The sequence below is a fragment of the Tripterygium wilfordii genome, chromosome 21 (genome assembly GCF_013401445.1).
Source record: "Tripterygium wilfordii isolate XIE 37 chromosome 21, ASM1340144v1, whole genome shotgun sequence".
NCBI classification, from domain to species: Eukaryota; Viridiplantae; Streptophyta; class Magnoliopsida; order Celastrales; family Celastraceae; genus Tripterygium; species Tripterygium wilfordii.
Genome location: NC_052252.1, coordinates 15,036,782 through 15,052,436, shown reverse-complemented (window position 1 = coordinate 15,052,436; position 15,655 = coordinate 15,036,782). Strand labels below are relative to the sequence as shown.

Genomic DNA, 15,655 nt, shown 5'->3' with positions numbered 1-15,655 from the left:
TTCCTTTGTAGTATTTAGTTTGAAAACATTTTGTATGTTTTTGGCATTAATTATCATCATTTTGTGAGAATTTTTGTGTGTTTTTATCATTATTTTTGTGTGTTTTTATCATTTTATGTGTTTTTGATGTATTTTGTGTGTTTTTGTAGTATTTAATTGATGTATTATGCATGTTTAGAGTTTGGTCAGGTTTAGTAGTCTGTTTGAATTGCAATATACACAACATGAGAGGTTTTTCTCACGCTATATTGTTCTAATGTGTAAGTAAATTCAGCCAATTTGGTATTGGAACATGTAAGTGGTGACAGGAAAGCATAATAGAATTCGGTGAGTTGTTGAAGGTCAAAGTGATTATAGGCATAAATCTACCAGTCATACATAACATTTCAAAAATATAAATTCAAAAATCTTATTCTAAAAATATTAAGAATCTTATTCTAAAAATATAATTTCAAAAATATTACTTATGCTACATTGTATTTCTCGATATTGAATGACACTTTATAGAAAATGTTGTACCAACCATACAATATTGTCTCATAAACATGCTTTGGTGACCTATAACACTTTGTAGATACTAACCACACAAATAAAAATTGATAAACTTTTAACATACTTATTTCTTATGAATCAAATTTCTTACACCCTATTAGAAATAGCAAACTAAAAAAAAGGTATTGTACATATTTTATCTTCATCTTCATCTCACAAACGTCTCTATTTTCTATAATTAAAACTCTACTCTATTGCTCTTCATGTTAACAAAGTATTGAAAAATTCTTACACATCTCTATTTTCCTATCAAAATATGTGCCGCGTAAAGCGCGGGCATGCAACTAGTTTCATCTTTCATTGTGAGGAAGATCCGCAATCTGGTATTGTAAATACATTATCTCTGATAATTGAAAAAAGGAAACAAATATATATATATATATATATATATATATATATATATATATATATATATACATATACAGAAATTCTCCTATGTGGACCAAAAGTGTGGACCAAGTTTGTGGACTTGTTTTTCAACCATAGATGTGATGGGTCCCATAATAAATGTGTGGCCCCCACTTATGTTGTGATTGATTACAACCATTGGATTTTGGTCCACAAACTTGGTCCACACTTTTGGTCCACATAGGAGAATTCCTGTATATATATATATCAAAATTTACCAATTCAGAGTGGCATGCAGTAGTGGCATGCAGTAGTGAATGTCTGCCTCACGTATTACTGTGGTTAGCCTTACTCATGATATCTGGGAGTTAGTATGAGTGACTGTGGGGTGTTGTTGCTTATTTGTATGTTCAATGCAGGAGCTCTAGTATACCATGTACTGTGTCTGACGGGGTGTTATGGTATGGCAGCGTTATATACTTTGTTTGTCTGTGAGGTTTCGAATTTATAGGGTGATTGGTATGATTACTTGCTTCCCTCACGTCCTCCGTTTTTGGGACGTGACAAGAACAGAGCTCACAGAGGCAACGACAGAGTCAAAATCTTCTCAATCGACAAGCAAGTCAATGCCGTCCTCAACTAACGAAATATCATTGGCTAAACTACATCCACGATAAGAGTCACAATTTCTCATGTCCTTGTTATTCAAATTGATATCTCCATCTTGATTGCGTGTTAAGTTTCTATGAATCTTCTCGAGGGGAAAGGACAGAAACATGAATGACAAAAACCTGCAGATTCAACTTAATTTTTTATTTACAAGTTTGATTTTACTACAGTTGGGTAGTTTCCTTTTAACCATCTGTCAGACTCAGATCAATGAACTACCTGAAGCGATTGGGTTTGTTACCATCAAAAGTCTACACTCAAAATCACCAATCCAATTATGTTCATCTCTCTGCTTGTTCTGGCAATTACCATTAACGCAGATCCTACTTACGTTGGCCATTCTTGTTCAGATACCACGACTTTCATTCGAAACAGTACTTACAATCAGAATCTCAATCTTCTCCTTTCCTCTCTTGCCTCCAATGTCACTGGCAACAATGGCTTCTACAACACCACAATTGGCCAGGCTTCTGACACCGTCTATGGCCTCTACCTCTGTCGCGGAGATTTTAATGGTGAAGTCTGCCAAGACTGTGTCAACTTTGTTACCCAAGAAATAGTTAAAAAATGTCCAGTACACAAGATAGCCTTTATTTGGTATGATGAGTGTTTTCTACGTTATTCAAACCAATCAATCTTCTCTACTGTGACCGAAAACCTCAGCTGAAATTTTGTATTTCAAACGACACTACAGAACAGAACAGATACGACCAGCTTGTAGAAGCCACAGTGAGTGATGCAGTTGCCATGGCTGCAAGTAGTCCACCTGGTACTAAAAAGTTTGCAACAAATGAAGCAAATTTTACGCTGACGCAGAAGGTTTACGCACTTGTGCAGTGCACGCCGGACCTGTCCGAGGCTAATTGCAGAGGTTGTCTTGCGGTAGCTCTATTGAATATTTCATGGTTTTGTACTGGGAGGCAAGGAGGAAGATTTTTGTTGCCTAGTTGTGGCGTCAGGTATGAAATCTACCGCTTCTATTATGAATCTGGAGTTATGGGCTCGCCACCTGCACCTGTAATGGTTCTTCCTCCTCCACCTCTTCCTCCTTCACCTTCAAGGACTAAAGGTATAGTTTAACTCATTTTCCACAATTTTCTTGCTCAGTTTCTTACTTCCTTTACCTTCGACCTTCCCTTCTGGCATATTGATAAGCAGTGATTAATCAACAAATAAAACATGAGTGAAGTGGATTATTGATTGAACTCATGAACTTCATATGGAAAACTGCTGACACATCTGTTTATGAAGGAAAAAGACAACCTTCGAGGCGGAAAATTGTCGCGATTGTTTCTGCCATAGTGGCATCATTGGTGCTTTTCATTGTGGGCTACTGTTTTTTAAGCAGGAGAAGCAAAAAGAAATACGAAAATGGTAATGAACACAATTTCTGTAACCATGAAATCCTCAGAACAAATACTTTACTTCCCTTGTCTTTGTAAATTGCTGTGTCTCTGTGTTTGTGTTTTTATGAGGAGCTTAGTATTATTTTCCTTTTGAATTATGTAGTTGGGGCTGACATACCGACCATAGAGTCATTGCAATTTGATTTGGCTTCCATACAAACCGCCACAAGAAAGTTTTCAGGTGACAACAAGTTAGGTAAGGGTGGATTTGGTGAGGTTTACAAGGTAAGTAATAAGATATTTTAGCCATTGTTTTCCCATCTGGAAGCGCTGGGACATACGAAGTGGCCTATTCTGATGATTGTGGATTAAATTTTCAGGGGTCACTTGCGAATGGACAAGATATAGCGGTGAAGAGGCTATTGAAAAGTTCTGGACAAGGCGCGGAAGATTTTAAGAATGAGGTTGTAGTAGTAGCCAAGCTTCAACACTTAAATCTGGTCAGGCTATTGGGATTTTGCTTAGAAGGAGAAGAAAAAATTCTGGTCTTTGAATTTGTGCCCAACAAGAGTCTAGACTTTTTTCTATACGGTATGATACACATCCACATACATTACTGGCTGACTACATTTGCCAAAAAAAATGCTCTTTTATGGGTAACTTTGATTGTATTATACGCATTGGATTCTTAATCTTGTATACTTGAATTGAATATTTTCTGCAGATCCTGAAAAGCAAGGTCAGTTGGATTGGCCAAGACGTTACAATATCATCGAAGGGATTGCTCGGGGAATTCTTTACCTGCACCGTGATTCCCGGTTTAGAATTATACACAGAGATCTCAAAGCAAGCAATATATTGTTAGATGAAGAAATGAACCCAAAGATCTCAGATTTCGGAATGGCAAGGATTATTGGCGTTGATCAAACTCAAGGAAACACAACTAGAATTGTTGGAACTTAGTAAGTTTCCAAATACTTATTTACATATTTTCTCTACCATATGTTGGTTGTCAAAGTAACTTTGGCTTCTTTAGTGGTTACATGTCTCCAGAGTATGCGATGCATGGACAATTTTCTGTCAAATCCGATATTTATAGTTTTGGAGTCCTAGTTCTGGAGATTATTGCTGGAAAGAAGAACAGTTCTTTCTATCAGATAGATGTTAGTGAGAGTTTAGTAAGCTATGTGAGTACGAAATTTGCTTTGGTTTTTTATTAACTTGTACATAAAGTAACAGCATTGCCCCTGAATAACATCTAAGTTCATAAAATATCGCAGGCTTGGAAGCTTTGGAGAGCTGAAGCACCAATGGAATTGTTGGATCCAACTTTAAGGGAATCCTATTCAAGAGATGAAGTAATCAGATGCATCCATCTGGGGCTATTATGCGTCCAGGAAGATCCTAGTGCAAGACCAACAATGGCGAAACTTGTGTCGATGCTAAACAATTACTCTGCCAGTCTACCTTCACCGCAACAACCGGCGTTCTTTCTACATGGTAGAACAGACCATAACTCGTGTCAATCAACAAGCAAGTCGGTACCAGCGAGTTAATGAAGCATCAATTACTCAGGTTCAGCCTAGATAACCTGAATACGGCATTCTCCAATTTGAATTCTTACATAAGTACACAGAACAAACGATCTTATGAACTCCGAATATGCATATAATGTAATGGGCTTCTTTTGACATGAATTGAGATTGAAAGGCGAAGGGTCCGTCTTACTCTTCATGTTGAGAAACAAGAACACAATTTTTCCGTTAATATTGAAAATCAATCCAACGACTCAATGGACCCTTGGTTTACATGGGCCTTATGACCAATAATAATGTGTGCTATTTCATCTTTCCTTGTGAAGAAAATTTGCAATCTGGTATGGTATGGTAAATACATTATCTCTGATGATTGGAAAAAGGATATTTGTAGATTTAAAAGTTGTTGGCGAAATGGGATCAAAATTTACCTACTCAAGAGTGGCATGCAGTAGTGAATGTCTGCCTGACGTATTATCATGATTGCCAAGTCAAACACAGTGGGGCCACATGCTACCCCACGCCTACCCCACGCTTGATTCCTCCTACCTCGTGTCCCTCAAAATACCCTCCATGTTAGCATAATACCATCATATTACTTCATACTCGACAATAATTTCTATATCCAGCAAGGGTATTCTAGACATTTCAGTGTTAAGTTGTTACCAACCCAAATCTCAACTAACAGTATAAGAGTACGTCACTCGATAAGTTCAAACCAACACGACGCTTTGAGAGCTTCCCATTTCAATAGTCATGGCAATGCTCACTAAACTTCAATCACTCTCCCTTCTCCTCCTCCTCCTCCTCCTCCTCTTTACAGAACCCATCTCCGGCGAGTCTCCGTCCGGGTGCGGCGAATCCGAGCATGAAACGTGTCGTAACAGCGCTAGAGCTTTGAAATACAAAATTATTGCCATAGCAAGCATATTGGTTGCTAGCATACTTGGTGTATCATTGCCATTAGTATTACGTCAAGTACCAATTTTTAGTCCAGAAAAAGATTTGTTCACCCTAGTGAAAGCTTTTGCTTCGGGTGTTATATTGGCTACGGGTTATATGCACGTATTGCCAGATTCGTTCGACGATTTGAGATCCGATTGTTTGCCTGACAATCCATGGAAGAAATTCCCATTCTCAACATTTGTGGCAATGATTTCTGCTTTGTTGACACTAATGGTGGAATCGTTCGCGATGAGCCGTTTTCAGAAATCTAATCCGGAGAGTAACAACTTTGTCGCCGATGAAAACCCTAGCGTCCGTGCGAAGGAAGGAAATGAAATGGTGCACTTTCATGCTATTGAGGCAGGTCACCAGGAGAGCACAAAACTTTTGAAGCATAGAGTCGTGGCTCAGGTACAATTGTATATACTTAATGCTTTTGGAGTTTGGACGAAGTCTAAAAAAGATTTTTTTTTTTTTGATAAAGATCTAAAAAAGATTTTCTTGAAAAAAAATATTAAATATCGTATGTTCATTAAATGAGTTTGAGGCTATTTTAAAAAATATGAGATCTGGGGATTTAGAGACCTTGGGCGGCTGCCCATGGAGGGACGCCCCTGACATAATGTATATGTATATATTGATTTGGGTTTTGTGTTAATTGAAGGTTTTGGAGATGGGGATTGTGGTGCACTCAGTAGTGATTGGATTATCAATGGGAGCATCTGATAATCCATGCACAATCAGACCTCTTGTGATCGCCATTTGCTTCCACCAATTCTTTGAAGGAATGGGTCTTGGGGGATGCATCGTACAGGTAATTAATAATTATATATTTTCACTGCATATAATTATTCATATATACAAGCTAGTCCATGGTTATTAACAGTATTTAATTTCCAAGATCAGGCTGAGTATGGACTGAGGATGAAGGCAATCTTGGTCTTCTTTTTCGCATCAACGACACCGTTTGGGATAGCTCTCGGGATAGGAATATCGAAGGTGTATAGTGAAGACAGTCCAACGGCGCTGATTGTTGAAGGACTATTGAATGCTGCATCGGCAGGGTTATTGCAGTACATGGCCCTTGTGGAGCTATTGGCGGCGGATTTCTTGGGCCCTAAATTGCAAGGAAATGCGAAGTTACAATTATGGGCTTTCGTTTGCGTTTTCGGGGGAGCTGGGCTTATGTCATTGATGGCTAAATGGGCTTAGAAGCCCCATTTATCTCTACTCTAGGGTTATTGGTTTTCTTCAAAAATTACTAGAAAAACGAAGATAATTTAATTTATTATGGAGAATATTTTGATTACGCATTATGATGACATTTGAGCATATTTGACTTCCTCGATTGTGACATGATAACAACCCTAAAATTTAGTTAATTACTCAAAGGAATATGCTATTTTACATTAATCAACCCTTTAAATTTCTTGTTTGTTGAACATAATTGTACTTTCAAATGTACGTTAATTATGAAATTAAAATAGCTAATATTATAATTTTCAGCCAAATACACATCAACAATTATCCGCTTTGTGTTGTTCGGGTCCCGTAGATACATCAAATCTGTACGACTTTGTCTTCCCAAGAGGTCACCCATTCCAATAGTATTCTCATAGAAGCACGCTTAACTGCAGAGTTATTACGAGATGTTGTCCTGCAGGAAAACACATTGTTGATTGTTAAAAACTGAAATTATTTAACACTCCCCCGCACTTGTGGGTTAGGTTATATTAGACCCAACAAGTGGATTGTACGGGTTAGGGTTACTTGTGGGTGGTTCGTCCGTTGGACATTCGTACTGTGGGTGGTCTGTATATAAGGACATCTGAAAGGCTCAACAGGTGACATGAATGGCTGGAGCAGCCTGCTTACCTCTGATATCATATTAGAATTTTTAGCCCAATACACATCAAAAATATTGTCCGCTTTGGATTGTTTGATTCCCGTGGATACATCAAACCCGCACGACTTTGCCTTAACAAGAGGTCACCCATCCCAATAACGTTCTCGTAGAAGCACGCTTAACTACAGAGTTATTACGAGATGTTATCCTCTAAGAAAATGCGTTGTTAATGATTAGGAATTAAATGATCCATATAGGTTAACAGCTAACAAAAATATATTCCTAAGAAGGCAGGATGAAGACAACATGCATGTTTGACCAAGTGGACAAGTATTTTAAAATCCCAATTGTCACTTAATTAGTCACCAAAACCTTGCCATCTTGGAACCTCAAGTGTAGTCCACAAGTACAAAACATTTTTATACAAATTTTGTCACCAAAACCTTGCCATCTTGGAACCCCTAAGTGTGTTCCACATGTACAAAACATTTTTATACACATTTTGTCATCCAAACCTTGCCATCTTGGAGCCCCAAGTGTAGTCCACATACACAAAACATTTTTATATAATTTTTTTTAATATTATCTTTTTATTGAGCTAAATGTATGCATTCACTTTTTCTTTTTTTTTGAATATTTGGATCGCTGTATTCTCCCAAAAGATCTTGATAAGTTAGTTTAGAGAAAGGAAAGTTTGAAATTTCACTATATTAGCAATTTACGATTCAATATCATTTTTACCAATCAATTTTTTTTTGAAGTACCACTAAGAAATATGCTTCTCATTGAAATCGAATATTGGGCATACACAATCCTAACTCAATCAATTGCCAACCGAGTCACATCTCGTTGATACTTTTATGAATCATTTAAATATGCATACATATATATATATATATATATATATATATATATATATTCTAAATCTTTACACCTATTTTTCATTAATCTGTTTAGATGTTTCAAAAAAGAAATAAGTGGACCGCCTAGCTAGCATATCAAAATGTGTGTATAACACATGCATCCACAATTATCCCATACTTTCCTCTTCTTGGAATTATATATATTGAATCTCCTAGGTGAGGCTAGAACACACTAGCAGACACATATCTTTTTTAATTATGTGATACAAATATATTTCAAATAGTCAATGGCACACAAAACAAGTTCATTAATTAGGGCCATGTCACTTGCATTAATTTTCTCAAGCCTCCATGACATATTTTGTATGTACAAAGTGAAGTACACAAGTAAATTAAGCAAGAAATCCATGGTTGTAGTTGCATATCATTCTCTAACATTACAAACAATATTTTTATCCTCCCTAAGTCAAACCCAAATCTCTATTTAAGGTGCAATTAATTTGATCATCCACCCCCACACCCACATCACAATATCATATTAGTACTTCAAAAATGGCCAACTCCACTCTCAATCTCAATCTCAATCTCAAGCTCCTCTTGTTCTTCGTCACCATTTCAATCTTAACACCACAAGCACTCTCACAATCCAATGAATGCAACAGTGTTGAGTCCAACTCTTGCAACAACAAAGCCAAAGCATTACCTCTCAAAATCATAGCAATTGTGTCAATACTTGTTACTAGCGTAATTGGTGTCACAGCACCACTACTCTCCCGTTCGATCCCGGCTCTGAGCCCAGATCGAAACCTGTTTTTGATCGTTAAGGCGTTTGCGTCTGGGATTATACTGGCAACCGGGTTCATGCACGTATTACCGGATTCTTTTGACATGTTATGGTCTAATTGTTTGAAGGAGAATCCATGGCACAAGTTTCCTTTTACAGGGTTTGTGGCAATGTTCTCTGCAATTGTTACACTAATGGTTGATTCCATGTCGACTAGTGTTTATATGAAGAAGATGAATAATGGTGTAGTAGTCGTTCATGCTGAGAGTACTAGTCCTAGTACTACTACTAGAGAGGGAGATAGAGAGATGGGTGCAGTGAATTTTGGACATCACAACCATCAGCATCAAGCGATGATGAAGACTGGAACCGGAGATTCACAGCTTCTACGTTGCCGTGTCATTGCGATGGTAATCCTAATTTGACAATTTAATAAATAATTGATGAATTATTAAATTATTTGCATCTAATTTAGTCAATTAGTGATGTCAGTATCGAAGTCTTGTTAACAAGTGCTCTAAGAGCAATGGTTAAAGATTCACCACATCAGATTTGAGGGAGATTCAATATGAATCCAATTATTTAGGAGATGTGTCACATCACATCACATCACATTTTTATTTTTTATTTTTTAAAACTTGTATGTGTGACTTTTTCTCCACCGTTAGATGTGAATTGTAAACTTTAGAGAATTACGGAGCCCTTAAATCCCACCACGTCATGCCATGTGTGATTAACCCCTAACCCCTAAGCTAAGGGCACTGGATAACATTTCTCATAAAAAAAAACTATAATTAGTTATATAGTGCTCTAGTTATATAATGCTCTTATGGAACATGATATATTAATTGTTGTTCAGGTACTAGAACTAGGAATTGTTGTACATTCAGTGGTGATAGGACTTTCTCTAGGGGCCTCAAGCAACACTTGCTCCATTAAAGGCCTTGTAGCTGCTCTCTGCTTCCATCAAATGTTTGAAGGAATGGGTCTTGGTGGTTGCATTCTCCAGGTAAATTCAATTAATTAATTAATTAATCCTAAAGCGCGTTAATTAATTACATATTTGAATTAATTGGACAAGTACTAATGCAGGCAGAGTATGGTTTGTTGAAGAGAATGGTGATGGTGTTCTTCTTTTCTGTGACAACCCCATTTGGAATTGCTCTTGGAATTGCATTGTCAAGTACATACAAGGAGAACAGTCCAACTGCACTGATCACTGTTGGACTGTTGAATGCATCATCTGCTGGACTTTTGATTTACATGGCTTTGGTTGATCTTCTATCACAAGATTTCATGGGTACAAAGTTGCAGGGAAGCATTAAGCTCCAGATCAAGTGTTACATTGCAGTCCTTTTGGGTGCTGGTGGCATGTCTCTCATGGCTAAATGGGCTTAACATGTCCAACTTTTGATGTAATAAATTTGGTGTACACTTTCACTTTAAAGTTCAAAGTTTGTTGATGTTTGATATCTGGTGTTAGAAATTCAAACGCAAACACATCAATAAATATTGTTTATTCTAGATTACAGACCCTCACAGATTTGTTCTTCTGGATCGTTTCTATAATATTTAGGCCCAGAAAACACGTTTGAAGTGTGAGATTTGCTTGAACTTTATTTATGTGCCACTCAATTGTCAATCCAATGTGGGATTTACAAGTCTTGACATATGGTAGTAGTATCTTTTTATATCACTCTCTGTAATTTCAGTTGCTTCAATGTCATATAAACACTTGTGCAAAAACTTCCACCTAATCCAGTCGATATTATTTACAGACAATGATTTTCATTTCATGTCTTCTGATTACTTGATCAAATTGTAGTATATACCAGTTTTTCATCATGAGTATGTGTTAACACCATAATGTAAGGGCCATACCAATTGAACTCAATAGGCTGGGCCTTGAAGAGTACAAAAGTCAAAAGGCCCATCTCATACTACCGGCCCATGTTGGTTTGTTCATCTTGGATTAATCTCTTTTCCTTTTGTTCAACTTCCATTACCAACTCAGTTTAAAATATAAAAATTACTTTTTCTCTCGAAGAGTATAGAATACAGTACTACTTTTGCCACTTTTGTTCCTACACACACATATATACACATACATACATATATATATATATGTATATATATATATGTATGTATGTGTATATATGTGTGTGTATGTATATATGTGTACGTATATATATGTTTTCATTGTGCAAAAAATTGTGAAGTATCATACTTAAAAAAGTTAAAACGAGGATTTGTTGCAATTTACATAAACCGACTTATAATAGAAAATGAAGAAAGGAAAATTGACTGGTATGAAAAATGAAAAATAATTTATGGGGTTTTTTGTATGTTTACTATGGATTCGGAGTAAACCAAATAGATGGAAAGAGACACGGATAACCAAAAAATGGTATGATAGAAATACCCCTCGGAAGCAGTCGTAGTCGTCCATCTAATCTAAACACGCCAATCTCAGGGCTTGAATTCTCAGCGTCGTCGTAATCATCATCAACGTAATAGATGCAATTGCTTTCGAAACCAGACCATTCATGGAAGCCAGACAATTCAATTAATTGCGGTTGATCTCTACCAACAAACAAGACCCGACCATGGATGTCTTCTACTCTAACCCAACTTGCGGGATCAGTCCTTGAGTCCAGCTTAAATATTGAGAATGACTTTGTGTAGCGACGTGAAGGTCCAGGACGTAGTTGCAATGACATTACCCTAATAATCAATAGAAGTTCTCCTCTTGATTCCACCATGTATAAGGGGTTATGAAAAGCTTTTTCTTTCGAAGTTATAGTACTAGGTGGATGTGTTAGCAATTTTCTCCAAGAAATAGCCTTATCGTTGATGTCGAAAACATAGAGGTGAAGGAATCGGGTGATGCCATATAACTTTCCGTCACTGAAAATTATGTTGGCAATTTCCAAATCAAAATCATTTGGAATCACACACGGTGTCCAGTTTTCATCTCCTGGACGGCAAAACACTAGGAGATGATAATCATGGTTGCCATCATCATCCCACCGAGCTAGAAGATGATCATCATGGTTATCACCATCATCCCACCAAGCAGCTGCAGAAACCTCATCCCGGATGACAATTGCAGCAACCACACACCGACCAGCAGCTATGTTTGCCAGAGTGGGCTCCGATGATAAAATAGCTTTGATGCAAGATGTAAATCTCTTCTTCCATACAGAAAAGTTGAACAGGTCGCCGTGGTTCAGGTTATGGTGGTTGTTTGGCAGTGGGATCGTATTTCCAGTGAAAGGGTTGAATAAAGAGTCACTGTAGTTCTTCTGGTTAAACATAATCAGCCAACCATGAGAGGATCCAGACCACCAACCTTGGCGAAAAGCTTCTGGCATGGGGATTTGGTAGAATCTTTTGTTCTGGAGGCAATAGAAGCCTCTGCTTTTGGATGTTCGAAACCTGGAATACAGTAACCATGGAATGGGATGACGATAAGAAGATCTTGAATGCCTCCATGTAGTGCAAACCGATCCAAACCTGTAATAATCAGCAAGACTCAAGCGTGATGCTATCAAATCCAAGATCTCAGGAACAAGTTGTGACCAATCTCTGTATTCGTTTTCCATCGTCTCACTCAGATTGGAGGCACCGGCTTTTCCCCAAAACAAACCTACCTTATAATTTATATAAAAAGTTTGGAAACCCTAGCTATACATGTATATTTGAGTTTAGAAACCCTACAACAACTCGTAGGTAACTAAAATATTAAAAATATAAATCGAAGAAAGAAATCTATTCAAATAAGGAATTGAAAAGGGAACCTACGAATCGTATGAAATTAAAATACAAATAGTTAGATGAAATAAATCTATTCATTATTCAAATACGAAAAAGGAATCCCCACAAATCTTTGCTCCTTTTTTTTAGGAAATGCCCCACATGAAGATAATTACACTCACATCCCTATTCAACCCAAATAAATCTCAAACCCTAGCGCACCCTTATGGAAATCAAATCTAGATTCGGCGGAGAATAATGCAATTGAGACTAGGGGCAGATCCAGACTCTTGAGCATATGGGGTCGGATTCAGAAAAGATTATATAATAAAAAAGTATTCAAAAATATTTAGGGTGAGAAAATCGTTGTGGGAATGGAGATAGTGCCACTGATTTTTTTTTTTTTATTATTTACTAATAACGTCTTCAAAAGTATGAAAAACAACATTAAAAATCAAAATATTATGAAACCGAGGTAAGTAATAATTGAATGTTGATTTATAAATTTTGTTGACGATTTTTTATATTTTGAAAGTGAATTATAAATGCTTTTTATAAGGATTGTATTATGAACTATGAACAATTGAAAGTTAAATTACAAACCTTGACGATTTTTCAGATTTTGAAAATGAATTATCAGAGCTTTTTATAAGGATTTTATTATGAACTATGAATCTATGATGAATCTTTTTGTTGGAACCAACTCACCCAGTGATGGGTCTTTTTGTAATTTATTGGACCTTTAAATACAATTATAAGGCTAAGCCAATTTTATTTGGACCTTCTAGATTTATTCTACCCCGCATATGTATAGGTCCGCCCCTGCTTGAACCCTCATGTTATCCGATAGTACCTGTCTGTCTATATCACACCCTCTGTAATTTAAGTTGCTTCGATGTCTGTCATATAAACACTTGTCCAAGAACTTCCATTTAATCTCACTCATTATTGTTTACAGAATGATTTTCATTTCATGTCCTATGATTACTTGATCAAATTGCAGTATAAAAAAGCTTTTCATGAGCATGTGTTAAAACACAGCAATGCAAGGACCATACCAATTATTAGACTCAATGGGCTGGGCCTTGAATTGGTGCTCATTTATTCTCACAATGCAAAAGTCTAAAGGCCCATCTCAGACTACCGGGCCCATGTTTGCTTGTTCATCTTGGATTAACATCTTTTCCTTTGTTCAACTTCCATTACCAACTCAGTTTGAAAATTAAGACTTTCAAGATTCACAAAAACATCTACCCTTAACTACTCAGTTTAAGATATAATATTACTTCAAATTATTAAATATTTTCTCTGGAATAGTGTAGTGTACATTACTACATTTGCCACCTTTTTTTTTTCTTTTTCCTACATATTTGTTTTCTTTGTTCAGTAAATTGTGAAGTACCAACGTCCGTACCATACTTAAAACAAAGATTAATTTGTTACAAAAACCTTAAGCCATATAAAATCCCACCTTTTATATATGTCCACTCTTTTAATAAATGAATCTTAGCCATATAAAATCCCACTTTCCCTTGGAAGTATCCTTAGCTGGATTTTGAAAAAGCAGCAATCTTTAACCAAAGTTTTACACAAAACCCATTAATAAATTGACCATTCTCTCTATATAAACCACAACTTCAACTAATAACTACCACAAAACCAAATCTTCAAGAAAATCAAAGCAATCTCTCTTCAAGGAATCATGGATAGTTCTTCCTCTCATCAGTCTAGCCACCACCACCACCAACAACAACCATTGCCTTTGCACTTGTGTTTCTTCCTGCTAATACTACTAATGTTTGTTGGGCTGTCATGGTACATAAACTATGAGCCTGTTCTGGAGAGCATATTTGATCAAGTGAAGATTTTACTCATAGTGTCTCCTTTGGTGCTTCTGTTGGTTGTCCACTGGATTTCAAGTGATGAGAGTGGGAGATTCTCTTACTTGATTCCATTACCAGAGAAAGATTCACTTCATAGAGCTGGAGGGACTCCATGGGGAGTTGGGCTTATGCTTGTTCTTCTCCTTTTCATGATCTCCTACCAGTCTTACTTCCAAGAAAGATGGTTTCCTCTTCTTAGTAGATAGTGAAACAACTTTGCTTTCTTTCTTTTCTTTTCTTTTTTCTTTTTTTTGAGTGGGCTGTTTATTTTTCACTTAATTAGTTGTAAGTTGTAATATTGGTGTTATATGTGAATTGTATTGTAAATGGTTTGTTTTCTTTAATTTACTTTTGTGTGTTCTTCTTTAATTTGCACTGAAGATTTGACTTGTTCCAATGTTTGACCAGATTCAAACCAAGTCACTGTATATGTGATTTTTTGGTGGTCCATCATCAACACATTAATTTCTCCCAACTCTTATGAGACCATGGTCAATTGGTAATAGCCTTGCCAGTTAGCATCATCATCACCGAGCCCTTCCATGAAACTGTTAATATTTAGACATGTTGCTATCTGTATTCCTTTTCCTTATACTCTTGTAGTGCAATGAGGGGAAGCCAAAAAGATATTCAAGTGAATGAATATTCAATTTCTGCTCATAGAGGCAGAGGGGACTTGAACCTATCTGTTGAGTAAAGTAATTGCATTGCATAACCTTAAACTGACTTAATATAATAGAAAATGAAGACAGAAAAAATTAACTTGTATGGAAAACAATACTGGAGTTTGCCGTACGTACGTTTAATATGGATTCGGCATGATCCAAATAGATGGAAAGAGTTTCGAATAAAGAAAACATGATAAAATAGCTTTCTTGATGAGCGACGGCTGTTGGTTTTAACCCAAATAAATCTCAAACCCCAGCGCATCCTCATGTGAATCCAATCTAAGATCGGCTGAAGACCAACGAGGTGCAGTGGCACTGAGGCAAAAGGCCCATCTCAGACTACAGGGCCCATGCTGGCTTGCTCATCTTGGATTAACATATTTTCCTTTGTCAACTTCCATTACCAACCCAGTTTGAAAATTAAGACTTACAAGATTCACAAAAACATCTACCCTTACCA

General features: G+C 36.7%; 4 protein-coding genes and 1 pseudogene across 4 annotated transcripts; 4 read left to right on the top strand and 1 right to left on the bottom strand.

Annotated features, from left to right (window-relative positions):
• The first annotated feature begins 1,846 nt into the window (after window positions 1-1,846).
• LOC119987995 lies at window positions 1,847-4,622 on the top strand (annotated as a pseudogene).
• A 584-nt stretch (window positions 4,623-5,206) lies between these two features.
• On the top strand, window positions 5,207-6,607 carry LOC119989761 (fe(2+) transport protein 1-like). The gene is made up of 3 exons (XM_038835450.1): window positions 5,207-5,806; window positions 6,060-6,209; window positions 6,302-6,607. The coding sequence occupies exons 1-3, from the start codon at window positions 5,207-5,209 to the stop codon at window positions 6,605-6,607; spliced, it is 1,056 nt and encodes a 351-aa protein (XP_038691378.1).
• A 2,036-nt stretch (window positions 6,608-8,643) lies between these two features.
• On the top strand, window positions 8,644-10,366 carry LOC119989760 (fe(2+) transport protein 1-like). Its single transcript, XM_038835448.1, has 3 exons — window positions 8,644-9,298; window positions 9,748-9,897; window positions 9,981-10,366. The coding sequence occupies exons 1-3, from the start codon at window positions 8,657-8,659 to the stop codon at window positions 10,284-10,286; spliced, it is 1,098 nt and encodes a 365-aa protein (XP_038691376.1). The 5' UTR covers window positions 8,644-8,656; the 3' UTR covers window positions 10,287-10,366.
• Window positions 10,367-11,115: 749 nt separating this feature from the next.
• On the bottom strand, window positions 11,116-12,540 carry LOC119989979 (F-box/kelch-repeat protein At1g57790-like). Its single transcript, XM_038835768.1, has one exon. It carries the CDS (start codon window positions 12,491-12,493, stop codon window positions 11,240-11,242), a length of 1,254 nt encoding a protein of 417 aa, XP_038691696.1. The 5' UTR covers window positions 12,494-12,540; the 3' UTR covers window positions 11,116-11,239.
• A 1,632-nt stretch (window positions 12,541-14,172) lies between these two features.
• LOC119989861 lies at window positions 14,173-14,869 on the top strand. Its single transcript, XM_038835601.1, has one exon. The coding sequence runs from the start codon at window positions 14,347-14,349 to the stop codon at window positions 14,731-14,733; it is 387 nt and encodes a 128-aa protein (XP_038691529.1). The 5' UTR covers window positions 14,173-14,346; the 3' UTR covers window positions 14,734-14,869.
• The last annotated feature ends 786 nt before the right edge of the window (window positions 14,870-15,655 follow it).